The sequence below is a fragment of the Triticum aestivum genome, chromosome 7D (genome assembly GCF_018294505.1).
Source record: "Triticum aestivum cultivar Chinese Spring chromosome 7D, IWGSC CS RefSeq v2.1, whole genome shotgun sequence".
Taxonomy (NCBI): domain Eukaryota; kingdom Viridiplantae; phylum Streptophyta; class Magnoliopsida; order Poales; family Poaceae; genus Triticum; species Triticum aestivum.
Window position 1 is genome coordinate 511314314 of NC_057814.1, and position 25273 is coordinate 511339586.

At 46.3% G+C, this 25273-nt stretch overlaps 2 protein-coding genes and 1 pseudogene across 9 annotated transcripts; 1 reads left to right on the forward strand and 2 right to left on the reverse strand.

Annotated features, from left to right (window-relative positions):
- Positions 1 to 1017: 1017 nt before the first annotated feature.
- LOC123171212 (uncharacterized) lies at positions 1018 to 14227 on the reverse strand (annotated as a pseudogene).
- A 376-nt stretch (positions 14228 to 14603) lies between these two features.
- LOC123164407 (protein YIF1B) lies at positions 14604 to 20217 on the forward strand. Of its 8 annotated transcripts, none has more exons than XM_044581869.1 (6): positions 16175 to 16614; positions 16720 to 16773; positions 18609 to 18784; positions 18876 to 18974; positions 19075 to 19226; positions 19561 to 20217. In XM_044581869.1, exons 3-6 carry the CDS (start codon positions 18614 to 18616, stop codon positions 19940 to 19942), a joined length of 804 nt encoding a protein of 267 aa, XP_044437804.1. In that variant the 5' UTR covers positions 16175 to 16614; positions 16720 to 16773; positions 18609 to 18613; the 3' UTR covers positions 19943 to 20217. The 8 variants fall into 8 exon arrangements, with proteins under 8 accessions (XP_044437797.1, XP_044437804.1, XP_044437800.1 ...); XM_044581868.1 differs by lacking the exon at positions 16720 to 16773 and adding an exon at positions 18456 to 18524 and having other exon boundaries at positions 16177 to 16614; XM_044581866.1 differs by lacking the exon at positions 16720 to 16773 and adding an exon at positions 18448 to 18524 and having other exon boundaries at positions 16178 to 16614.
- Positions 20218 to 21179: 962 nt separating this feature from the next.
- Positions 21180 to 23636, reverse strand: LOC123164405 (G-type lectin S-receptor-like serine/threonine-protein kinase LECRK3). The gene has a single exon (XM_044581860.1). It carries the CDS (start codon positions 23634 to 23636, stop codon positions 21180 to 21182), a length of 2457 nt encoding a protein of 818 aa, XP_044437795.1.
- Positions 23637 to 25273: the final 1637 nt, after the last annotated feature.

The window sequence follows — 25273 nt, forward strand, 5'->3', positions numbered from 1 at the left end:
AGCAAAGCTAGGGCAGTTGCCATGTACCTGCAGAAACATATGGCAACTGCCAGCTTTGGGTGTGGGCTAGGAGACGGGCGTGTGGGCGAAGTGATAAACGCCCACACACCAGCCCCTTCTGCGTACGTGAAACTAGTGTGTGGGCGAATTGCTAAACACCCACACACCAGCCCCCCCGTGTGGTGAAAAAAGGACGTGTGGGCGACGGAATGAATGCCCACACACCAGCTTAGTCCTACGTGGCACACAAAAACTGCTAGAACGCGCCAAGATTCGTGCAGAATTGGTTGGACGAGGATCCATGCGTATGGGCGAGTTGCCAGACGCCCACGCGTGTGGGCGTTAGACTTTTCATATATCAAACGGTGGAGCAGTGCTGCTGCGTGCATCAGATGGCGTGAACTTCAGCATCGTTCAGAAAAACGTCTCTGTACTGTCGTGTGTATAGCAGGGTTCTTCCTCCACACAATCTTGGTCCATGTTTAATAGTCCCTTCCCAGGTTGAATGGAAGGAAACTAATAAAATATAAGTTTCCATCAAACCAAAAGTGAACATAATATCATTGGAAACTACATTCAAATACGAATCCGCTAATATAATTTTTATGATATGCATTAATATTTTGCTAGTTAAGGCCTCTTTTAGTTCATAGGATAGGATTATCGTAGGAATAGGAATCTTGTAGGAAATGAGATAACATGTATCTTAAATCCTATGAGTAGGAATAGGAAACGAGATGTCATTTAGTTGACACCAAGGAATTTTTTCCATTGAGTCTAGGCTCATTTTTATTTTCCTATGAAATGTGAAGGATAGGAACCAATCCTATGTAGGAATAAGAATCCATTTATATGAAGCAAAGGGCTCTAAAGGAAAAAAATCCTATAAGAATCCTATCCTCTAGAATTCCTATGAAATTCCTTCAAACCAAAGGAGGCCTAAATGTGTGGTAAAAAATTGACCCAAAATACGACGGGGGCTAATAAACTCGGATTGAGTTAATATCTATCATGGTCTTAATAAACCTGCTTTTCGAGCGATATGGACCAAGGTAGATCATACATCAACTCAGAGATATCATATCAAGCTAATATACGTTACTCCTATGTTCTATCATACAAACCAGAAACATATCAGAAGATTCAACCCTTAAATTGTAGGAACTAATATGATTCATCTCTCCAAACTCTGAGTCCATATTGTGATAGAAATAGATAAAATCTTCTGTTAGTGTGGCCATCATATCAGAATAATTGTAGGAACTAATAAGAAGATCATTCGGAGTGCCATGTTTTCCCTGAGCTATGATATTGAAACCTTCGCAGTGCCCACAATATTGTTCATCATATGGATGCACAATCTTTGCCCCAATAAACTCACAAAAAAACATCAAACTTGCATCAAAACAAAGAAAGGAACTAGATTATAAAGAAAACATATAACAATTTTGGAGCTGCAACAAAGAAATTTGGTCCCTTGGCTGTTGCCAAGAAGTTCGTGTGGAAGTACTCAAATGGGAACCTCTTCTTAAAAAGAGCAACACTTGATCCGCCGGGTACACTAGGATTCACACCTCAAATGATACGAATTTGTGACGCCCGGATAATCAAGCTACAGTAACCATCTACTAATGATGCCACCTTACCTCGGTTACTGTTGCTAATCTCGCGTTAGTTCGAAACTGATTCAAATTCACGTTCAAAATCAAATCAAACGGTAAAAGTTTTCAAACTTTAAAACTAAAATGTTCGAGTTGTGCCAAATAATGCAAGGGTAATTATGATGTAGAAACCTCACTTTTATAAAATGTTTAAAGGCTCTAAAATAATTAAAACGGTAGGTAAAACAATTAAGTAAATACCTTTTATAGTTAATATAATATTTTCTAAGGCACTGGTCTAACTTGATATGCTAATCTAGGTGCTAAGGACGTTTCTTTTCAAAACTAAAATAATTAGATCCTAAAATATAAACAGAAAAGGAAATAACGAAAATAAATAAAAGAACTAAAACTAAAACTAACCAGAAAAAAAGGAGAACCCCCCCCCCCCCCGCCATGGCCCAGATGGCCTCGGTGCCAAACAGGCCGGCCCAGCCGACGCCTACATCACCCCTGGGGCGACCGAACCCTAGCGGTCCCTCCCCAGTCGCCCCACTCCCCACTCCCCTCGCCCCCACTCGCCCCCCCCCCACGATCTGGATCGGGATTGCCCCAATCCCGCGCCGCCCCCGCGACCTCGACGACGGCGCCCGTCGCCGGCGCCGCACTGCTGCCGTCGCCTCCCCTCTTCCCTCCTTTGCGCCCCCCCGATTGGATCGGGGGATGGAACCGCCGCCGCCGCCCGGAACGCCACCGCCGCGGCCTGCCTTGTCAACGGCCACCTCGCCGGACTGCCTCCTCCTCCCCGCCGGACTGCCTCCTCGTCACCACATCGACGGTGTCCCCGCCCCCCTCCTCGACCCTCGTTGCCCCGTGCCCTACGCCCCCGGTGAGGCCCTCGGCCTCCTCTTTCCCCTCCATTCCTCTCTGCTCCTGTGGCCATGCCGCTCGTCGCCGTAGCCCGTGCTCGTCTCGCCCCCCCGGTGCTTGCTGCTGCCCCGCGCGCCTCCACGCGCTGACCGGCCCCGTCCTCTCCTCCACCTCCCCACGTTGCGCCTGAACGGCGCCCCGGCGCGCGCCTGGCTCCGCCCCGGCCCCTCGCTCACCGTGCCGCTCACTCCGCTGTGGCTGCGGCCACCTCCGGCGACGCGTCGTCGCCCGCTCGGCCCTCATACGGGTCGGGCGCCCGCAGCGCCTAGTCGGGTGCGCCCCTGCTGGCCGCGCCCATTTGCCCATACCCAACGCCCGTTAAGGCCCCTCTGGGTCACAGACATGTGGGGCCCAGCCCACAGAACGTTTAAAAAAATGGAAATTGAAAATAATAATAATAATAATAAAATAAATGAATAATAATTTAATTAGTTAATTAATTAAAGGATTAATTAACTTAATTAATTTTGGTTAATTAAACTAAACGACTAATTAAACTAATTAATCATGATTAGTTAGTCTAGTCAATGATGAACGGGACCCACACGTCAGTTTGACCAGTCAACACCCCTGTTGACTGCTGACGTCATGTTGACGTCAGCGTGCACTGTTCTGGATAATTTTGGATTAAAATAATTAAATAAATGCTAAAAAGTGATTTAAATCTTTTAAAATAAATATAAAATAAACCGTAGCTCAGATGAAAATACTTTGTACATGAAAGTTGCTCAGAACGACGAGACGAATCCGGATACGCAGCCCATTCGTCCACCACACATCCCTAGCATAACGAACACGCAACTTTTCCTCTCCGGTTCATTTGTCCGAAAACACGAAACTCTGGGGATAATTTCCCGGATGTTTCCCCCCTTCGCCGGTATCACCTCCTACCGCGTTAGGGTACACCTAGCACCGCGCATTGTCATGTCATGCATCGTCATGTTTATGTTTGCATTATATTTATTGTTTCTTCCCCCTCTTCTCTCGTTCGACACCGAGACCGACACCGCTGCTACCCAGTACGACTACGGTGTTGACGACCCCTCCTTCTCGGCTGAGCTTCCAGGAAAGCCCCCCCCTTGATCACCAGATATCGCCTATTCCTTCTCTATACTGCTTGCATTAGAGTAGTGTAGCATGTTACTACTTTCGGTTAATCCTATTCTGATGCATAGCCTGTCATTGTTGCTAAAGTTGCTACCCTTACCTGCTATCCTAAATACTTAGTATAGGATGCTAGTTTTCCATCAGTGGCCCTACATTCTTGTCCGTCTGCCATGCTATACTATTGGGCCGTGATCACTAGGGAGGTGATCACGGGTATATACTATATATTTTATATACATGACACATGTGGTGACTAAAGTCGGGTCAGCTCGTTGAGTACCCGCAAGTGATTCTGATGAGGGGGCTGAAAGGACATGTGGCTCCATCCCGGTAGAGGTGGGCCTGGGTTCCCGACGGCCCCCGACTGTTACTTTGTGGCGGAGCGACAGGGCAGGTTGAGACCACCTAGGAGAGAGGTGGGCCTGGCCCTGGTCGGCGTTCGCGGATACTTAACACGCTTAACGAGATCTTGGTATTTGATCTGAGTCTGGCCATTGGCCTATACGCACTAACCAACTACGCGGGAACAGTTATGGGCACTCGGCGTCGTGGTATTAGCCGAAGCCTTCGTGACGTCAGCGACCGAGCGGCGCGCCGGATTGGACTAGAAAGCCTGCTAGGCTAGGTCTGCTTCCGGCCGCCCACGCAACGTGTAGGTGTGCAATGGGCGATGGGCCCAGACCCCTGCGCCATAGGATTTAGCCGGCGTGCTAACCTCTCTGTTGTGCCTAGGTGGGGCTGCGACGTGTTGATCTTCCGAGGCCAGGCATGACCCAGGAAAGTGTGTCCGGCCAAATGGGATCGAGCGTGTTGGGTTATGTGGTGCACCCCTGCAGGGAAGTTTATCTATTCGAATAGCCGTGATCTTCGGTAACAGGACGACTTGGAGTTGTGCCTTGACCTTATGACAACTCGAACCGGATACTTAATAAAACACACCCTTCCAAGTGCCAGATATAACCCGATGATCGCTCTCACACAAGGCGACAAGTGGAGGATCGCCGGCTAGGATTATGCTATACAATGATACTTGGTGAACTTACCATCTACTCTCTTCTACATGTTGCAAGATGGAGGCTGCCAGAAGCGTAGTCTTCGACAGGACTAGCTATCCTCCTCTTATTCTGGCATTCTACAGTTCAGTCCATCGATATTGCCCCTTTACACAGATACCCATGCATATGTAGTGTAGATCCTTGCTTGCGAGTACTTTGGGTGAGTACTCACGGTTGCTTTCTCCCTCTTTTCCCTCTTTCCTTTCTTTCTGGTTGTCGCAACCAGATGCCGGAGCCCAGGAGCCAGACGCCACCGTCGACGACGACTCCTACTACACCGGAGGTGCCTACTACTACGTGTAGGCCGCTGATGACGACCAGGAGTAGTTTAGGAGGATCCCAGGCAGGAGGCCTGCGCCTCTTTCAATCTATATCCCAGTTTGTGCTAGCCTTCTTAAGGCAAACTTGTTTAACTTGTGTCTGTACTTAGATATTGTTGCTTCCGCTGACTCGTCTATGATCGAGCACTTGTATTCGAGCCCTCAAGGCCCCTGGCTTGTATTATGATGCTTGTATGACTTATTTATGTTTTAGAGTTGTGTTGTGATATCTTCCCGTGAGTCCTTGATCTTGATCGTACACGTTTGCGTGCATGATTAGTGTACGATTGAATCGGGGGCGTCACAAGTTGGTATCAGAGCCGACTGCCTGTAGGAATCCCCTTTCCAACTCCTTGGCCGAAGTTGAGTCTAGTCATTGCAAAACCTTTACTAACATGGCTGTGTGGCCTATGGGCCCACGTCGCCATTTGGTGGTATTAGGATCTTTTATTCCTTGTCTATACTCTGGGACTCTGATCTCTCTTCCATTCGGGTTAAACGATTTTGCTAACTCTAACTCTAGGTTCTCGTACCCACTTCCCGCCGGAGAGCCGCTTCATTCCAGATGATCGACTGCTTCACCAGAAGATTTCGAAGATACGCTCCGAAGTTCTCTCTAGACTCTGTGCCCGTCGCTTTATAATCTCGTACCATCGAAATACCATATGGATAATTCCTCGCACTTATCGAGTATCCATTCATCCCCAGTTGTTCGTATGCTTCATAAGATACTCTGAAATACTGTCCGACCTTCTGAGGATCCTCTTCAAACTATTGTTCTGCAAATACTTGTATGCTTACATTATGGATGCTCCCATATGACTAGCAATATTCATTTGTATCTTTTGACGCCGTCATTTTGATCCTATTGATTCAACATGTGTGCGAATGCACACAATCGTCAATTGACCCTTCTAAATATCTTTCCGGCTCAAACGTCATTTTGAACATGAGCTGGTTCTTGACCAAACTATTTGTCGTCGATTGTGCCTCTGGTTTATTCAACTTATCCATCCTTGATTAAGAGCGTCTGCTTCTGATCCTTCGTTTTGGAAATCATAATTCCTTTGTTATCTAAGCATCGAATTATTCAGATGTTCTATAATCTGATGCCCTTGCATTCTTTCTTCCTCTGATTGAGTACCGATACTCACATCAGCTCCGTTGTGGATCACCAGATTCATTGTTGGATTTCATTCGACATTGTCCTTCATATTCATTAACCTTGTGAGCCTTTCCGCGGGTATAAAATGCCTTTGGTAAATTGTATCCTCTGCTTTGTCAACCATGCTCTACTTTCGAGCTTGTATTATTTACTCCAAAATTTCTGGTATAGGTTCCTAAGATGCCCCGATGGGTTGAACCAATGCCTTCCCTTATCTGTGTGAACCCGAAAGATTTCACGGGTCATACTTATCTGGTATTGCACCAGGTAAAACTTTCAACAACTAATGTCATTTTCGAAAAGCGAGAGGTGAATGGAAGGATATACATTGAAGAAGTGGGAGTCGACCTTGAACTTGTGTTCATGCCCATGGACACGATGTAGATCCTATCATGGAACCTTCTTGTAATAATAACTATTGCCTTGATATAATATCATCTGGTATCTGTGAATTGATCCTTTGTAATCGTGGTTCCGACCATATTTTCTACTTGATCCCATTTCTCAAGCAAGTGAAAACACTTGTCTTCTGCGGATCAATACATCTCCGCAACCCCTATGTCAATCTTCCTTCGAGTAATCCCTCCAATATCTCGAGAATATCAACGAACTGTGTTGCTTCCTACGAGTCTTCATCTATTATTGCTTCTCACCGATTCCAGATTTCCCCCGGGTTCTGAGTTATTTCACTCGAGAACACCGATAAGTGAATCGATTCCGCACTCCGATTCAATAACTCTAAGTAATTTTCATTGCTTACGAGTTTAATAATCCTTCAAGTCATTCCTAGCCTGATCGGCTATATCATTGTGCTAAATTTTAACTGTGCTACCTGGTCCTTCTTCCCAGAGCATAATTTTCGACGATGAGATAACCTTACGCCATTCTTCCTCGTCGTATCATTTCGCCTTGAACAGCAAGCTTAATTTTGAGTTTGTGTCGTAACTGTGGTTCCAATAACCTTTCGCTTCATCATTCCTTTGACTTGATATCATCGACGATCGATTACATCTTCATGAAATCTCGCGACAAATGTGTCGTGAACATCATCAACCTCCTGAGCTCTTCCAAGATATCTATCGAATTCTTGATGAGAAATACCACCTTTTCCTCTCGATGATTTGTGTTATCATCGACCACTTTATTGCCTTCAGTTCAACACAAACTTGTTCGTGTTTGGTGGTATACCTTGAGTTCATTGCTATCCAACAATTCTTCTTCCTTACCTTGGAATATTACCATCTTTTATGTCAAGAATGTCGTGGGAATTTCACCATGTCTTGAGAATCCTTGATACATAGTGATACTTCTCACCACCACCATTATTTCTTGTTCCCCGTGTTGTTTCTAACGGGAATACCGACAATTGAACTATGATGTGTGAATTCAAAACTTCCAGCAACCCTCTTGCCTTGAAGTGAATGGTCGATAGTTTCATTCTAAGACTTTTTGGTTATTGATTCACCATCCTAACATTGATCGTGCTACTTGGCCCATATTTTGGGTGCACCTTTTCAACCAATGTTTAATTGTGTATGTTTTCCTCGAGCATACATCATTGTATCATTTGATCTGACTAATGTTATCTACTTGTTCACATGATTGTGGAAATCCATCTCTTTGGAAATCTCGATGTATTGTCGCTGAGTCCATCAGCCACATCCTCTTCTTCTCCTTGGTTTAATGATGAATTCATGATTCAGAACTTGCTTCCATAATTCATTTCCCGAGGATCTTGCAACGCCATCTTGTCAAATTGTGTTGCACCCCTTCCTTCTTAGACATCATGAGTCTGAGTTATACTAACACCAATCAGATCTTAATCTCGGTTAGATATGATGGTTGGAGCATATTTCCAAGAGTTATAACATTGGTCTTTATGTGACCCGATAAGGTGATGTCGTGCCTAGCACACCTGGCCGGAGGCCCTATTGTTACAGATTCCTTTTCAGCAAGGTTATCCATTCTTCCATGAGGAAATTGTAAGACTTATTCTACAAGTTATTCTTGATGGATCCTTTGTGTTTCCAAAGTCTGATCTTCACCTGATGACCATGCCAATGCTATCTCGAAGCATGCCTATGGTACTCCGATTTTCAACAAGAACATTTGAAGCCCAATGCTAAATGTTTCCTGCTTAATTATCCAAACACCGCTGTATGGGTAATGTCATGAAATTTCTCTCCCCTACCTAAAGAGTTTTCTACATTATATCCTAACATGGATATCATGCTCTGCTTGACCTTCGGAAGGATATACCCTTGAAATATGTGTTTAAACACATTTTCCTTTCCATTGATCTGTTTAATCTGATAGTCATATTTTCCTTTCCATTGGTTGGTTTAACGTTGCTTGTGATCTATATGATCTAAGCAGTGATATTCTCCTGCTTATGTAAACACCTCGACGTACAACTCTGTCAGTAAGACCCTGTTACTATTGTTGAAAACATTCCGGTAACCACCGATGGATAAGAACTTTGCCTATTTGTCCGCCTCGTTCAACAAGCAGGAATTGGTTCTCTTCGTCCCTCGCCCTTGGTACCGATGTTGCCGACATAACTGACGGGCTATCCTCTGACATGCCTTACTTACACGATCGTGCAAGACGTCATCGCCCTTCCTACTTTTAAACCACATGGTGGGCCCATAACCCACAGTTCCACAGGATCGAAACCTGACTCTCCTGAACATCCCTGTTTCGAAGTTATCCCTTCCGCTCCGTTTCGTATATAATTTGCGAGCCACCTTCCTAGTGATCTATTCTGGTATCAGACGCAATACTTACTCTCATTGCTCCGAACCTCTTTCTCACTCTGGTTCAGACTTCGAGCAACTATCTATCCGCTTAGGACCTCTTATTGTACCTTTGTACCTTACTCTCGATGTATTTTATTGGTTCAACTCGAGAGATACTCTTATGCTCATTCATGGGTTAACCCCAGATTGTTTCCCTCATAAGCATTCTGTCGTAGCTGAGCTGCCCCTTACCTATTCGTAGGTACGTTGGAGTTCCTGAAGAAAAGGACGACTTCACCATGATGACCTGAAGCAGAGAAATAAAGATGTCAATGTAATGGATCGACCTCTTTGAGAAGAGCAACCAAAGACGTGAAGATCCGTTAGAATTTCGTAACCAAAACTTTCCCCCTTACACCCCTCTTAAATCTCGGGACGAGATTTCTTGTAGTGGAGGAGAATTGTGACGCCCGGATAATCAAGATACAGTAACCATCTACTAATGATGCCACCTCACCTCGGTTACTGTTGCTAATCTCGCGTTAGTTCAAAACTGATTCAAATTCACGTTCAAAATCAAATCAAACGGTAAAAGTTTTCAAACTTTAAAACTAAAATGTTCGAGTTGTGCCAAATAATGCAAGGGTAATTATGGTGTAGAAACCTCACTTTTATAAAATGTTTAAAGGCTCTAAAATAATTAAAACGGTAGGTAAAACAATTAAGTAAATACCTTTTATAGTTAATATAATATTTTCTAAGGCACCGGTCTAACTTGATATGCTAATCTAGGTGCTAAGGATGTTTTTTTTTCAAAACTAAAATAATTAGATCCTAAAATATAAACAGAAAAGGAAATAACGAAAATAAATAAAAGAACTAAAACTAAAACTAACCAGAAAAAAAAGGAGAACCCCCCCACTGGGCCATGGCCCAGATGGCCTCAGTGCCAAACAGGCCGGCTTAGCCGGCGCCTACATCACCCCTGGGGCGATCGAACCCTAGCGGTCCCTCCCCAGTCGCCCCACTTCCCACTCCCCTCGCCCCCACTCGCCCCCTCCCCCCCCACGATCTGGATCGGGATCGCCCCGCGACCTCGACGACGGCGCCCGTCGCCAGCGCCGCACTGCTGCCGTCGCCTCCCCTCTTCCCTCCTTTGCGCCCCCCGATTGGATCGGGGGATCGAACTGCCGCCGCCGCCCGGAACGCCACCGCCGTGGCCTGCCTCGTCGACGGCCACCTCGCCGGACTGCTTCCTCCTCCCCGCCGGACTACCTCCTCGTCACCACATCGACGTCGTCCCCGTCCCCCTCCTCGACCCTCGTTGCCCCGTGCCCTACGCCCCCGGTGAGGCCCTCAGCCTCCTCTTTCCCCTCCATTCCTCTCTGCTCCTGTGGCCGTGCCGCTCGTCGCTGTAGCCCGTGCTCGTCTCGCGCCCCCGGTGCTTGCTGCTGCAGCTGCAGCCCCGCGCGCCTCCACGCGCTGACCGGCCCCGTCCTCTCCTCCTCCTCCCCGCGCTGCGCCTGAACGGCGCCCCAGCGCGCGCCTGGCTCCGCCCCGGCCCCCTCGCTCACCGTGCCGCTCGCTCCGCTGTGGCTGCGGCCACCTCCGGCGACGCGCCGTCGCCCGCTCGGCCCTCATACGGGTCGGGCGCCCGCAGCGCCTAGTCGGGTGCGCCCCTGCTGGCCGCACCCGTTTGCCCATACCCAACGCCCGTTAAGGCCCCTCTGGGTCACAGACATGTGGGGCCCAGCCCACAGAACGTTTAAAAAATGGAAATTGAAAATAATAATAATAATAAACAAATAAATGAATAATAATTTAATTAGTTAATTAATTAATTAATTAAAGAATTAATTAACTTAATTAATTTTGATTAATTAAACTAAACGACTAATTAAACTAATTAATCATGATTAGTTAGTCTAGTCAATGATGAACGGGACCCACACGTCAGTTTGACCAGTCAACACCCCTGTTGACTGCTGACGTCATGTTGCATTGTTCTGGATAATGTTGGATTAAAATAATTAAATAAATGCTAAAAAGTAATTTAAATCTTTTAAAATAAATATAAAATAAACCGTAGCTCAGATGAAAATACTTTGTACATGAAAGTTGCTCAGAACGACGAGACGAATCCGGATACGCAGCCCGTTCGTCCACCACACATTCCTAGCATAACGAACACGCAACTTTTCCTCTCCGGTTCATTTGTCCGAAAACACGAAACTCTGGGGATAATTTCCCGGATGTTTCCCCCCTTCGCCGGTATCACCTCCTACCGCGTTAGGGTACACCTAGCACCGCGCATTGTCATGTCATGCATCGTCATGCTTATGTTTGCATTATATTTATTATTTCTTCCCCCTCTTCTCTCGTTCGACACCGAGACCGACACCGCTGCTACCCAGTACGACTACGGTGTTGACGACCCCTCCTTCTCGGCTGAGCTTCCAGGAAAGCCCCCCCCCTTGATCACCAGATATCGCCTATTCCTTCTCTATACTGCTTGCATTAGAGTAGTGTAGCATGTTACTACTTTCGGTTAATCCTATTCTGATGCATAGCCTGTCATTGTTGCTAAAGTTGTTACCCTTACCTGCTATCCTAAATACTTAGTATAGGATGCTAGTTTTCCATCAGTGGCCCTACATTCTTGTCCGTCTGCCATGCTATACTATTGGGCCGTGATCACTAGGGAGGTGATCACGGGTATATACTATATATTTTATATACATGACACATGTGGTGACTAAAGTCGGGTCAGCTCGTTGAGTACCCGCAAGTGATTCTGATGAGGGGGCTGAAAGGACAGGTGGCTCCATCCCGGTAGAGGTGGGCCTGGGTTCCCGACGGCCCCCGACTGTTACTTTGTGGCGGAGCGACAGGGCAGGTTGAGACCACCTAGGAGAGAGGTGGGCCTGGCCCTGGTCGGCGTTCGCGGATACTTAACACGCTTAACGAGATCTTGGTATTTGATCTGAGTCTGGCCATTGGCCTATACGCACTAACCAACTACCTGGGAACAGTTATGGGCACTCGGCGTCGTGGTATTAGCCGAAGCCTTCGTGACGTCAGCGACCGAGCGGCGCGCGCCGGATTGGACTGGAACGCCTGCTAGGCTAGGTCTGCTTCCGGCCGCCCACGCAATGTGCAGGTGTGCAATGGACGATGGGCCCAGACCCCTGCGCCATAGGATTTAGACCGGCGTGCTGACCTCCCTGTTGTGCCTAGGTGGGGCTGCGACGTGTTGATCTTCCGAGGCCGGGCATGACCCAGGAAAGTGTGTCTGGCCAAATGGGATCGAGCGTGTTGGGTTATGTGGTGCACCCCTGCAGGGAAGTTTATCTATTCGAATAGCCATGATCTTTGGTAACAGGACAACTTGGAGTTGTGCCTTGACCTTATGACAACTAGAACCGGATACTTAATAAAACACACCCTTCCAAGTGCCAGATATAACCCGGTGATCGCTCTCACACAAGGCGACAAGTGGAGGATCGCCGGGTAGGATTATGCTATACGATGATACTTGGTGAACTTACCATCTACTCTCTTCTACATGCTGCAAGATGGAGGCTGCCAGAAGCGTAGTCTTCGATAGGACTAGCTATCCCCCTCTTATTCTGGCATTCTGCAGTTCAGGCCACCGATATTGCCCCTTTACACAGATACCCATGCATATGTAGTGTAGATCCTTGCTTGCGAGTACTTTGGATGAGTACTCACGGTTGCTTTCTCCCTCTTCTCCCTCTTTTCTTTCTTTCTGGTTGTCGCAACCAGATGCCGGAGCCCAGAAGCCAGACGCCACCGTCGACGACGACTCCTACCACACCGGAGGTGCCTACTACTACGTGCAGGCCGCTGACGACGACCAGGAGTAGTTTAGGAGGATCCCAGGCAGGAGGCCTGCGCCTCTTTCAATCTGTATCCCAGTTTGTGCTAGCCTTCTTAAGGCAAACTTATTTAACTTATGTCTGTACTCAGATATTATTGCTTCCGCTGACTCGTCTATGATCGAGCACTTGTATTCGAGCCCTCAAGGCCCCTGGCTTGTATTATGATGCTTGTATGACTTATTTATGTTTTAGAGTTGTGTTGTGATATCTCCCGTGAGTCCCTGTTCTTGATCGTACACGTTTGCGTGCATGATTAGTGTACGATTGAATCGGGGGCGTCACAGAAGTTTATAGTGCACCTATAAGTAACAATGCAGAAGAGGGCAACCAATATGTGAAAAAAGGTTTTGACCAAATGAAAGTAATTGGTGCATGTTAGAATTCAGAAAGAAGAAAACAGAAAACATAAGCAAATGTACCAACACCTTTTTGCTGAGAGTAGGCGCTCAATGCCGCCTTGACCTTTTTGACAAATAAGTTTTGGTCGCGCCTAATTTTTTTTCCGGAACTCTGAAATGAACCTTTTTTGGTATTTTCTCAAGACATGTGAGTTTGAGGGCGCCTAGGTCACTTGGTGAGCCCGCTCCTCGGACTTGGTAGGTGGGTATTTATGTGGCAGAGCCATGATGAGGCATTCAACTATGTTGTTAGTGAGTGTGCCCTGCAATATACTAGTGTAAAAACACTCTTATATTATGGGACGAGGGGAGTACTAGCTAAGAACTTGGTGGACTCCGTGTTCAAGGATGCGGCAAATTTCACGAGGGCCATGAAACAACCACTGCTTGCCTATAGGCGTCTTGGTAAGTGCCAGACATAGAATGATCATGCTTCATTGCCTCACGGACGGCCTTGTGGACATCATCGCTCCTGAACAAATACCAGATTGCATCGTGCTCTGAGATAGAGGGGGACAGGTGTGAAGGAAGGCAACAAGGCCGTAAAGAGAACAACACTCAAGGCGTGTGAGCATGTATGTGCATATCATATCCACCTTAAATTGCAGCTCAAACTTTTGGGGCGTAGGAAACATGGAGCCATACTAGATGGTGTTGAGGATAATGTTGGAGATAGGATCCTTGAGGCCATAACATTATCCACCCCTGAGGAGGCTGCAGTGGTGACACTTGCGTAAGCCATCCCGAGGCAGCTTGGCAAGTGCCTCTGTGGTCTATGTTGTCTGCTCGCTTCTCTTTCCCTTCTTATTCTTCTTCTTCTTACCACAAAGACGATCCAGTGATAGGCTGGTGAGATCATCCATGCTTGTAGGCCCTTTCCTGAGCAACCAAGCCAATCGAGCGCCTCCCTATAGAAACCATGGATGTAACCGAGCAGAGCGCATATATCGTGCTTCTCATCTGTGAGGACAGAAGGACAACAGTCACCGATGAAGCGGTCACGCTTGCCATGCATTGTTAGTCGAGTTCTTTATTTTTATTTTGCGCATGTTTTTCCTTTTTCCTTTTTCTGTTTTATTTTCATGTTTTTTTCTTCTTCCGCATTTGATGATTTTTTTCCAATCCATCCACATTTTAAAAAAAAATTGACGTTTTTTAAATTCGATGATTTTTTTTCAATTCAATGAACTTTTTCAAATTTGATTAGCTTTTCCAAATTCGATGAACCTTTTTCAAGATTGATGAATTTTTCCTTCAAATTTGTGATTTTTTTTTCAAAATCGATGAACTATTTTTCAAACTTGATGAACTTTTTTGTCAAAGTCGACGAACTTTTTTCCAAAATTGATGAACTTTTTTGAAAACTGGTGAACTTTTTTTTGAAAACGATGAACTTTTTATAATAAGAATCGGTAAACTTTTTAAGTTTGTGCACTTTTATTTAAAAATGATGAAATATTTCTCAAAATCGATAAACTTTCTTTAAATTCACAATTTTTTAAAAATAAATAACAATCTAAATGATAAATAAATTGCATGGCCATACCATTTCATATATTGTTGGTGCTATTTAAATGAGAAGTGTCCAATGGTTGTGGTGATCAGATTAGATCGTTTTTCTCTGGTCCCTGGTCGATGGAACCCTAGCCGCCGCCAGGAGAGGCCATCTTTCAGCGCCGTCGTCCGGCGGCTCCCCTCCGCCGACGACCGAGGTCGTCGGTGGTGAGGGGGGGTAGCCGGATCCACGCACGTGGATCGTTTTTACTCCCTTTTGTAGTCTAGGTTTTTAGGTTGTTCATCGTCTTGGCTTCGACGGCGACGATGACAGCGTTGAATAAAGATTCTTTGGATCCTTCCCCGACGAGGCCATCGGTCCTATGGTTGGGCATGGATTTGGAAACCAGTCTGTTCAAGCAAGGATGGCTTGGCGGCGGCGGCATCCTCGTGGTGGACCTGTGTTCTCGAGCTCCGCTGTTGCCACGGCGTTTGCTCCAGCGTCGGCGTGGAGCTTGGAAGGTAATCCAGGAGTGGATGCAGATTGTGTTGGAAATATACCCTAGAGGCAATAATAAAGTGTTTATTATTATATGTCCTTGTTCATGATAATCATTTACTATCCATGCTATAATTGTATTGATTGGAAACTCAAATACATGTGTGGATACATAGACAATAACATGTCCCTAGTGAACCTCTACAGAACTAGCTCGTTGATCAAAGATGGCTATGGTTTCCTGGTCATAGACATGACTTGTCATTTGATAACGGGATCACATCATTAAGAGAATGATGTGATGGACAAAACCCAAACTATAACGTAGCATATAATCGTATCAAATTTGTTGCTATCGTTTTCTGCATGTCAAGTATATGTTCGTATGACCACGAGATCATGCAACTCATTGACACCGGAGGAGTACCTTGTGTCCTTCCTCCACCGAAATTGCCGTGCAGACGACAGTACACACACGACATGCACCCAACACTTATATCAAACGGTGGAGTAGTGCTGCTGCATGCATCAGATGGCATGAACTTCCGCATCATTCAGAAATCGTCTATGTACTATCGTGTGTATAGCAGGGTTCTTCCTCCACACTATCTTCGTCCATATTTAATAGTCCCTTCCCAGGTTGAATGGAAGGAAACTAATAAAAGATAAGTTTCCATCAAAGCAAACAGGGCCCTTCCCTCGCCGTCGGAGCTTGCCCTCCTCCTGCATAGGAAGGCGTGCCCGGCGCCTCCCTTCAGGCGGGCTCGGGGGCTTTCACCTGGAAAGCATCCGACCTGACCGGTGTGCCGAGAGAGGTGTTCAGGCATCACTTGGAAGTGTGCCTTGACGCGCGTCCCCTGAAGCAAGGAGCACAACGGCAGGCAGAGACACAAGAGTTCATCGCTCTGGAGATTTACAAGCCGCAAGAAGCTCGGGCCATCCGTGGCGAGCGTCGGCCTGCGCGTGGGTGAGACGAATGCCGTTGAAAATACGACGGTTGCGCTCCTTTCAGATAGTGTAGAAGAAGCGGCCGTGACTTTTGACCGGGCCCAGGTGGCGGCCGGTATTGGTTGATTTGTACTATTTCCGTTGGTCACTTAGGGGTTTTTGCCATGTTTTTCAAAAAAACATGAAACCTACTATATGAACCCTCTTTTTCGTCTGAGATGAAAAGACAGTGCTATTGTAGGTTCCTTGAGAAAAAATAATTAGGAGCTCGAAAACTGGTTAGACCGCTGGACATGTTCTTCTAACCAAATACGCAGGCCCAGTTCACTGGGGAAAAACATTTTTTATTTCGTACAAGGCAGAGGACGCCGCGGAAAAAATATTCCCCCGTTTCCCTCGCCGAGAAATCCCTTCCTCGAGCACGCGCGAGCAAATCCGTAGCAAAGCATCACCGCAGGTAACTAAAAAAAAATTCCGTTAGCCATTGATTCAGTTCGAGTTCTTGCTCTCAGATCTTTGCCGCATTCCTGCAAATTATCACCCCCTCCCTCCAAACGGGAAGCTGGATCTTGTTCCACCAGTAGGGGCGGCGATCTGGTTCGAATCTGTTCTTGACGTAAGTACGAATTAATTGCGCTCCTTGCCGATGTTTGAAGATGCTTAGTAGCGCTATTGGTGTTTATAGATTTCTGTGGTTAGTGTCCTGTGCGGGCGTTTCGGTGGGATCTGATCTGACACTAGAGACTGGGGATTGAACTGCGGCTCTGGTTGCCGGACTAGCATAAGGCCCCGCTTGGATGGCCGTTTTTGAGCCCCAAACCAGCGTAAAATACGGATCCGAATTGTTTTCCCCTCCAGCTGGGAAAACGCGCTTGGTTGGTCGTTTAGGCGCAACCCAAAACGATCGTTTTTTCATTTACACCCGTAATACACTTGTAAGTAATTAGTGTCTCCGGGGCTCTGTATTTTTTCCGGCCGGATTTCTTTGGTGGCCGGTAAGATACAACTGTATCTTTAATACACGCGGAAAGCTAAAACGGCCATCCAAGCGGGACCTAAGGGGCGATATTATGTTGGGCCGTTAGACTTACACATGCTTCAACTCGAGTTACAAGATGTAATCCAGGATTTGTTTTCAAATTATTGGCTTCCTGACGAGGCTCTGCATTTGAAATCTGGGGTATTTATTTCGTTTGAGTAAAAAGCAGCTGAGGCGGAAGCAGCACAATCACACCCAAAAGAAATGAAAGAGAAAATACAAGAGAAACAAATGCCGACAACGGTGGATCGACAAAAACATGAAGAAGCCTTGTGGCCGCTGCATCCACCAGAGATCGCCCACCAAGCTCCGAGCCTCCAAAGCACCGTTACCAATCAACACCTCCAAGAAGGAACATGACGATGACGACGTTGCTGCCAAGGGTTTCCCCCGGTACGCGGTGAGGAGAGAGGAAGGGTAGCCCCGACGCCCTCCAGGAAGGTCTGGCGGCACCCTCATGCACCACCGCGTCGGTGTCGGCCTAGCCAACAGGGATTTCTCCCGATCCCAACCTTCACCTCAGGCACTCCGGAGCTCGCCACCAAACAGACCCCTACCCTGCGCCAACCCGGTCACGAAGCTTCCCACGCTGTCTCACCACGGCACCGTGAAGCATGTCCTGCACAATGAAGAAGAGGAGCCGGGACTAGGGCAGCAGCACCGTCGGCACGCAGCAGTTGCAAACTTTAGAGAGGAACGCATGTGAGGTTCAAGTTGATCCTTCTAATGTCTAGGCTTCCTACTCTTATCGGGTGCTCGGCATTTCTTGTAAACATTTGGTTAGTGGTATTTATCTGTAAAGCTGTGCTCACAACATTCAAATTAAGTTATCTTAGATCTATGCTTATGGATGCCATAATTTGTTCATAGTTTTAGGTATTCAAGGGAAGCTTTTTTTTTGTTGAGAGAAAAGGCCCTGTGTCTCAAACTCTCAATGCATTGATAGAAGAAGTTTGTGTGAAAAAGAAGGTGTGGTGAAACTAGACTAGCTACTTGTGGTTGCCCATTGCATCATTACTAGACACTGCGATTGGGCTAGCCTACGGGCTGACGAACGATGATAAGATATCATGCTATTTTTCCCTCTCTTTCAAATTAGCTTTACAGTACATGTTCTCTTCAACATCGTCACATTCTGTTGTAAGTTGGCATATGGCTGCTAGTCATATCTGGGTCGTGGTGATCCATCTATTATACTTTTTCTACAATGTTTGTGTCATATAAAATCATGGATGGACATTATGAAATCAGTTTCGTAGGGTTTTTCTTTGTATATAAGAGCAATGGTGGGCTATATTGTCAGGATTCTAAGGGATGCAGTTAAAGTGGTACGTAGTTTGTAGATGACATGACCATTCACAATTGATATCTTGTTGTCTGACTATTGGTTTGAACAATCTTTGTTTTTTCAGCCCTGATGGCAGAAATGAACATTGATCTGGGAGGATTGGCAGGCAGGCCTACTACTTCACAGGCGGATCCTTTTCAAAGTGCTTTGTATGGAGCTGGACCTGGACTCATCCGAAGTGGACTAGGAGCGTACAGTGAGAAGTTTTTAGGTTCAAGCTCTGACTTTATGCAAAGCAATGTAAGCCATGGGTGCATTTCATTCATAGATGTACCTGTTTGATTTTCAAATAAAACTATTCAATGTAAGTTTTGCTTGATTGCACATACAGATCACTCAATATTTGTCCAATCCACAATATTACTTTCAAGTGAACAATCAGTATGTGAGGAACAAGCTGAAGGTTGTCTTGTTTCCTTTTCTGCATCGGGTAAGGACTGACTGCCTCCTTTTTCTCAAGAACCTCTTTCATGTCGTACCTGCAGATTTTGAGGTCTCATTCAATCCTTATATTGTTTCTCTTCCTTCAGGGACACTGGACTAGGATAACTGAGCCAGTGGGAGGAAGGCTGTCGTACAAACCTCCAGTTCAAGACATCAATGCTCCAGATCTGTACATCCCTCTCATGGCTTTTGCCACCTACATTGTAGTTGCTGGATATGCCTTGGGTGTTCTTGGAAGGTAACTGCACACCCAGGACAACTTTTGATTGTTGTACTTGTAGGACTCTAGAAGAAATGTGCAGTATGACTCTATGAGCGGTATAATGTATGTATCACTTGGTTGTATATATGTGTCACTTCATTATAGTGAGTGCTGTAAGGCAAGTGGTTCTGTTTGTTAGTTTAAGATAAGAAATAAAATGCAGATACTAGCGAAAGGTTGAAGGGTAGAGATTAACTTTTGTGATGCACTATTTTATTTCTCTAGAGGAAAACAGTGCTCCTTAATGTTCAGGATATCCTTAATGCTTCAGTGGTGCTTGTCTGATTAATAACATTGTTCCTGAATGCAGGTTTACCCCGGTGGCACTGACTATACAGTTCACAAAAGGGTTACTCGGTTGGTTTATGCAAGTCATCCTCATTAAAGCTCTACTTTACTCACTTGGAAGTGGTGAATCGCCGTTGCTTGACATTGTGGCATATGCTGGCTATGGGTTTGCCGGTACCTCACTTGCGATGCTTGTCCGCATCTTCTGGAGCTACTCATACTATTTTGTGCTGCCGTGGTTCTGTATCTGCACTGGAGTGTTCCTGGTTAAGACGATGAAGAGGGTTCTGCAGGGTGTATCGAGGACTTATGAGAGGCATCCTAGCAGGAACCACTACTTTCTTCTATTCCTCGTGGCTGCGCAGTTCCCCATGCTTTTTTGGCTAGGCAACATCAAGGGCTGATGTTCCAGTCTTATCTCAGAACAGGGATATTTTTTTCCTTTTTTTTTCTTCAAGGCGGAGGCTAAAACTCGATCAGAATAAAGTTTGAGGTTTTGTCTTACTGATGAACTTTTGTATAGCCTTGTCTATAGTTCAGGCTCTTATTGGAGTGGTAAATTTCTTGATAGAGGACCTAAAAAATATGCAGTCAATGTTATCTTATTGGCCTGCAAAGGATGTTGTTACTTTCCATGATTTATGACTAGCTGAAGACAAATGCATACATGAATTTTGAACATTGGATTGTAACTTATCCTAAAAGTACATCTTCAATTGTCACCGTTCATATTTGTGCCATCTGCTAATATTTTGCAGCTGTTATCTTGTAGGCCAACTGGCTAAGGCCTACATAACCGGAATCTGGAATCTATTATATTACTAACAGAGTAAATATGATCTTCGGTAACTAAACTTATTAATTGAATCAAATTGATCATTGTTCCCTAACATGTGGTTTGGCATCAATCTTGATTAAGTTCTTTGCCACGTCACGGTGCTTTGAAGTGACTTGGTACTGCCAATGTGACAAAGGCACACCAAGGACGCACATGGACAATGAAATTTGCATGCAAATGCGTTTATTTATTCACCCTTCATGCCTTTCTTTCTTGTTATTATACTCACCTCAACTCCAAGGTTATTATTCATTCACCTTACCATTGTTCTGTTAGTATCTGTTCGACAAATGAGTGATAAGCATTTCTTTGCCTCTGATTTATGAACTTATATTAGTTGATCTTTGGCCGAATATCTATGAAACACCCAGATGGGTTTCCCTGAATTATGACTCATTGCTCTTATGGGAAATGCCCAACCAAGTTCAGTTTTAGTTTACTAATACTTTCCTCTCTGGCAGGTAGAACTGAATGAATTGCTGACATAATTTTCAGCCAAATCTTGCTGCTGCTGCTTTCGCCATGTGGTATGTTTTCCTAAACCATTATACACACTTAATTTGAACCCAGGAAAAATATCCTGGGACTTCAAAAAGAAAAAAAAAATCAAGATGAATTAGTGCTCAAACCAAAGGATTATTGCATAGGTGGAGCACAATGAAGTAATACTTAATAGAAGACATGTAATAGCTACAAGGCATGATTGATGTCTAGCTACACCATCTAGAGTTACACAATGGTGAAACAATTACCATTCATGAAACGTAAAAAAAATCATTTCGAAACTGCAGCCTATCAGAATATCACTCTATCTCAAGATTAGCACCACCTGGCAACAGAGTGCTCCCGTCGACCGAAGAGGTCAACGGCGATGAACAGTCGGAGCTTGTAGGAGCAGGTACAGTGTCGACCTCAACCACGCCCTCCAGCATCTGCACCACCTGGTGCATTGTCGGACGGAGCGAAGGATTCTGCTCAATGCACCTGAGTGCAACACGCATGAACCTCTCCACTCTGACCAAATCCTCAATGGTGTCGTCTTCATTATGCAACAAAACCTCAATCTTGCCATGACAGACCAACTGACCAGCCCACCAAAACAGTGTGACTGAATCGTCACCATCCAGCCCAGTCACTGGCTCCTGGCACTTCCGGCAGCATATCATCTCTAGTAGCACAACGCCGAAGCTGTAAACATCAACCTTGGTGTCAATGCGCCTATCACTTTGGAACCACTCGGGGGCAATATAGCCCCTTGTGCCCCTGATGTTAGTCACCGTGGTGTGCATCTGCTGGTCACTAAGAAGCTTTGCAATCCCAAAATCAGTAATCTTTGGATTTTTCTTGTCATCTAACAATATATTGTCAGGCTTGATGTCACAATGAATGATTGGATAATTGCATCCTTCGTGTAAGTACTCTAGGCCCTTGGCAATACCGAGTGCTGCCTCGGCACGCCAACTCCACATTGGTCGCTTAGGCTGGAAAAGGAAGCTCCGAAGGGAACCACCTGGCATGAACTCGAACACCAACATCCGTTGCTCCTGCTCTTTGCAGTAACCAACCATGCGGACTAGGTTCCTGTGGTGGATCTGGCCGATGGACTGTACCTCATTCGCGAACTCCCTCTCGCTGTAACCATTGGAGCTGATGAGCTTCTTCACTGCTATGTCAGGAGAGTGTAGCGACTTTAACACCCCATGGTAGACCTCGCCAAAGCCACCTCTGCCTAGCAACTTACAAAAGCCATTGGTGGCTCTGTAAAGCTCTTTTGCAGTGTAAGCCCTCACAAAGTCATGGTTGGCGTTCTTCTTCCTAAGGTACCAATGTAACATGAGACTACTTATTGCGGATAGCAACACGAACCCCGAGCAACCGAGTAATACATAAGGCAATATCCTCGGTGGCGCCAGCTCCAAGGGACTGCTCGTCCGTACCTTTATCAATGCCTTCATGACGACGTCTCCTCCTTGCCGTCCATATCCTGCCAATGACACCATCTTGGCACAATAACTGTCATCATACATAGCAGCGGCGCAGAGGCAGTCATTTAGGCAAGAGTCTGCACACTGATCCTCTGTGGTGTGCGAATATCCTTCATATGGCGAGTTTCCCCAAGTGGTGTTCGGGAGCTTGACAACCCCAAACTCGGCGGAGCGGTTCTTCCCGTCACAACTCTGCGACATGAACCCCTGTGTGCAGCCCATGTACCTGAGCTGAGAATCGACATAGGAGTAGCCGCTTGGGCACTCACAATCGAGGCGGTCGTTAGGACCATACACACAGTATGAGTTGGGGCCACACAAACCTTGCATAGAGGTTTTTATCTTGCAACCTTCGGTTGGGAACTGTCCCGTGACTGCCCACGACAAGTTTCTCCTTCCCATGGCGTTCTTCGGTCGGGTGTACATGCGGAAGATGCCATCTGGATCGAGTGATGCGTGCTGGTGGTAACCAAACCTAGACTTTGGATGGGGGGGTATCAGGTCAACCACAGTGCTGTCATTGCTCTGATAGTACAGATGGCCCGATGAGTCAAAGAAAATAGTCATGTTGCCGGCCTGGTTGTCCGGCTGGTAGGTGTTAGTGCTCCAATATGCGTTGTGCGAATCCAGGTTGCCGGTGGCAAGGTTCGTGAGGTACAAGACGATGTTACCATCGCCTTGCACCTGCAGGCTGTAGCGGCCGGGGAAGAAGACCATGTCGGAGCGCCTGGACAGAAGAGCCTTTCCAGAGCCCAGCGATTGACCCGGGAGGAGTGTGTCAGTTGGGTGCTGGAAGCTCTCCCAGGTGATGGGCATTCCCCCGGTAGCGAGTAACTGGAGGTTGCCCGAGTCTTGCAGCGCGAGAATTGAGCCGGCTTGTAGGCTAGGGTCTGGGTTTGTCCATATTATGCTACCGGTGTTGTCAGTGAGGGAGAGCTGTGGACCGATGCTGAACACGGACAACTCCGTGGCCATCACGGCCGAGCCTGAACCCAGGTTCTTGGCATACCACACCACCTTCTCCTGTGCAGGGTCGGGCGCCTGGGTGAAGTTGAAGTTGAACCAGACAGCAAGGAGGAACTTGCTGGGGTCAGAGTCGAGGGCCCGGAAGCCGAAGGCAAATTCCCCTGACGGGGAGGTGATGTAGCCAGGGGGGCTGAGTGTCGATCCGGTTGTGAGCCTCTGCGCTGCAAGCAGATGAGGCTGGTGGAGCAAGAGCGCGAGGAAGGAAGCAAGGTGGAGAACAAAAGGTAACGATGCGCCTAATGGCTTCATTTGGGATTAGCTTCTTGCTGGCTTCTAATTAGCTTCTTGCATGATCAGCGTGCCATTGTGGTGTAAATAAACATGATACGATCCAGCAAGTCTTGGTGCCTCGTATGGCATGCTTTCCTTGGGTGGTTGGCGAATGTCAATTTGTCAAAAGGCCACGAGGAATTCTGCTGCACCTTCCGTCAAAATGGTAAGTTCTCAGTCAACTCAGTGTAACTGACAGCTGCCGTGAAGTTTAGGGTACCGATTAGCTTAATATAAGCCATCGATCGACCGCGCAATTTGCTGACCGAAAAGAAGCTGAACATTTCAAATTTGCTGACTGAAAGTGAAAGGAAGCTGAACATTTCCTCTCACGTTTTTGCCCAGTACGTACGCTTGCAGATGGATCACTTTATTGACTGTATAAGGTAATATCAAGTACTCCCTCCATAAAGAAAGTGTTTAGACCAATACTTTAGTGATCTAATCATTCTTATATTTCTTTATGAAGGGAGTATCAACAACTCATTTCCCATGTTAAATTCACCTTACTCTCGTTACAGCTTTGGATGTGTTTGCTGTGTGTACGGAGTAGTATCTTCTAGTGTCTGATGTAAAGAAAGTGTATCAACTGATCTTGGTTGGACTAAGCTAAGTTTTGTCGGGTTTGGCGGAAGTGCTTTGGTCTTGTCGCCATTCCAAACGTGCCACCACTGATCATGGACACACTTGAGGATTGGTGGTGGACAAGGAGCAGGCCGGTCTCAGTTAAGGAAAAAGGCGAGAGCAATTTTAACATAGTCCTCACCTCTTCTTTTCACATGGGAGGTAAGAAGGTAAGAGTTATTCAGACCCGCTAAATAAAATCAACGGTTAAGATCTACTCCCTTCATTTGAAAATACTTGTTGGAGAAATGGAAGGGAGTACTATACACTCACCTCTCATGTGAAAACGTAAGGTTAGAGGGACCATGTTAAAAACGCTCGGCGAGGCTTTGACTGGAGTTTATGGAAGCACCACCGATCAGTTATGCTTGTATGCTGCAGTTTATGGAAGCAGAGGAATGCGCCCGTGTTTGGCAATGCTTCCCAGCAGCGTTGTGTCGATGGTCTTTGTGTGCAGATTGTTGACGAATTCGCAATATTTCTTAGCGGGTAGCTAGCCCTCTTTTGCCGTTGTTTCCTGGTGTTTTGGTGTCCTTGCTCTGGTCGTTGGCGCCCTGATGAGGATGTTGTATCTTTACGCTGCAATCTGCGTACTCTTGAAGAAGAAAGGTGAACGTAATATCACCATCTAGGGTTTCTCTTTCCCTCCTCTAACCCTTGGCGGCTAGAGTGAACTCTCCTCTCCAGGTTTCAACGGCGGCCGCTGGCAGGGAGGAGAATTCCGGTGCCTCTGCCCGCTTAGTAATTTAGGTTAAGTGTTTTTTTTAGTCCTTGCAGGTGCGGCGATTGGACGGATGGCGGCGCTTCTTCTTTGAGTTTGTTTTTCGGGCTCCGATTCTCCTCGAGTTCGTTCATTTGGACGTAGTCGACGGAGCTCCGGCGTAGATTCCTGCCATCTTCTTGGACGGTGAGGTTAGGGTTTTCCTTAATGTGACGAGATTTGGTGTCAGGTGTTTCAGATCTATTCAAGGGTTCAACGACGGCGACTGCGG

Coding starts and splice junctions, on each gene's coding strand:
- LOC123164407 (XM_044581862.1), top strand. CDS start 15,094: ATGGTTGGGCATGGATTTGGAAACCAGTCTGTTCAAGCAAGGATGGCT. Junction 15,233..18,608: donor GTCGGCGTGGAGCTTGGAAG/GTAATCCAGGAG, acceptor TTGTTTTTTCAG/CCCTGATGGCAGAAATGAAC. Junction 19,227..19,560: donor GCCTTGGGTGTTCTTGGAAG/GTAACTGCACAC, acceptor TCCTGAATGCAG/GTTTACCCCGGTGGCACTGA.
- LOC123164405 (XM_044581860.1), bottom strand. CDS start 23,636: ATGAAGCCATTAGGCGCATCGTTACCTTTTGTTCTCCACCTTGCTTCC.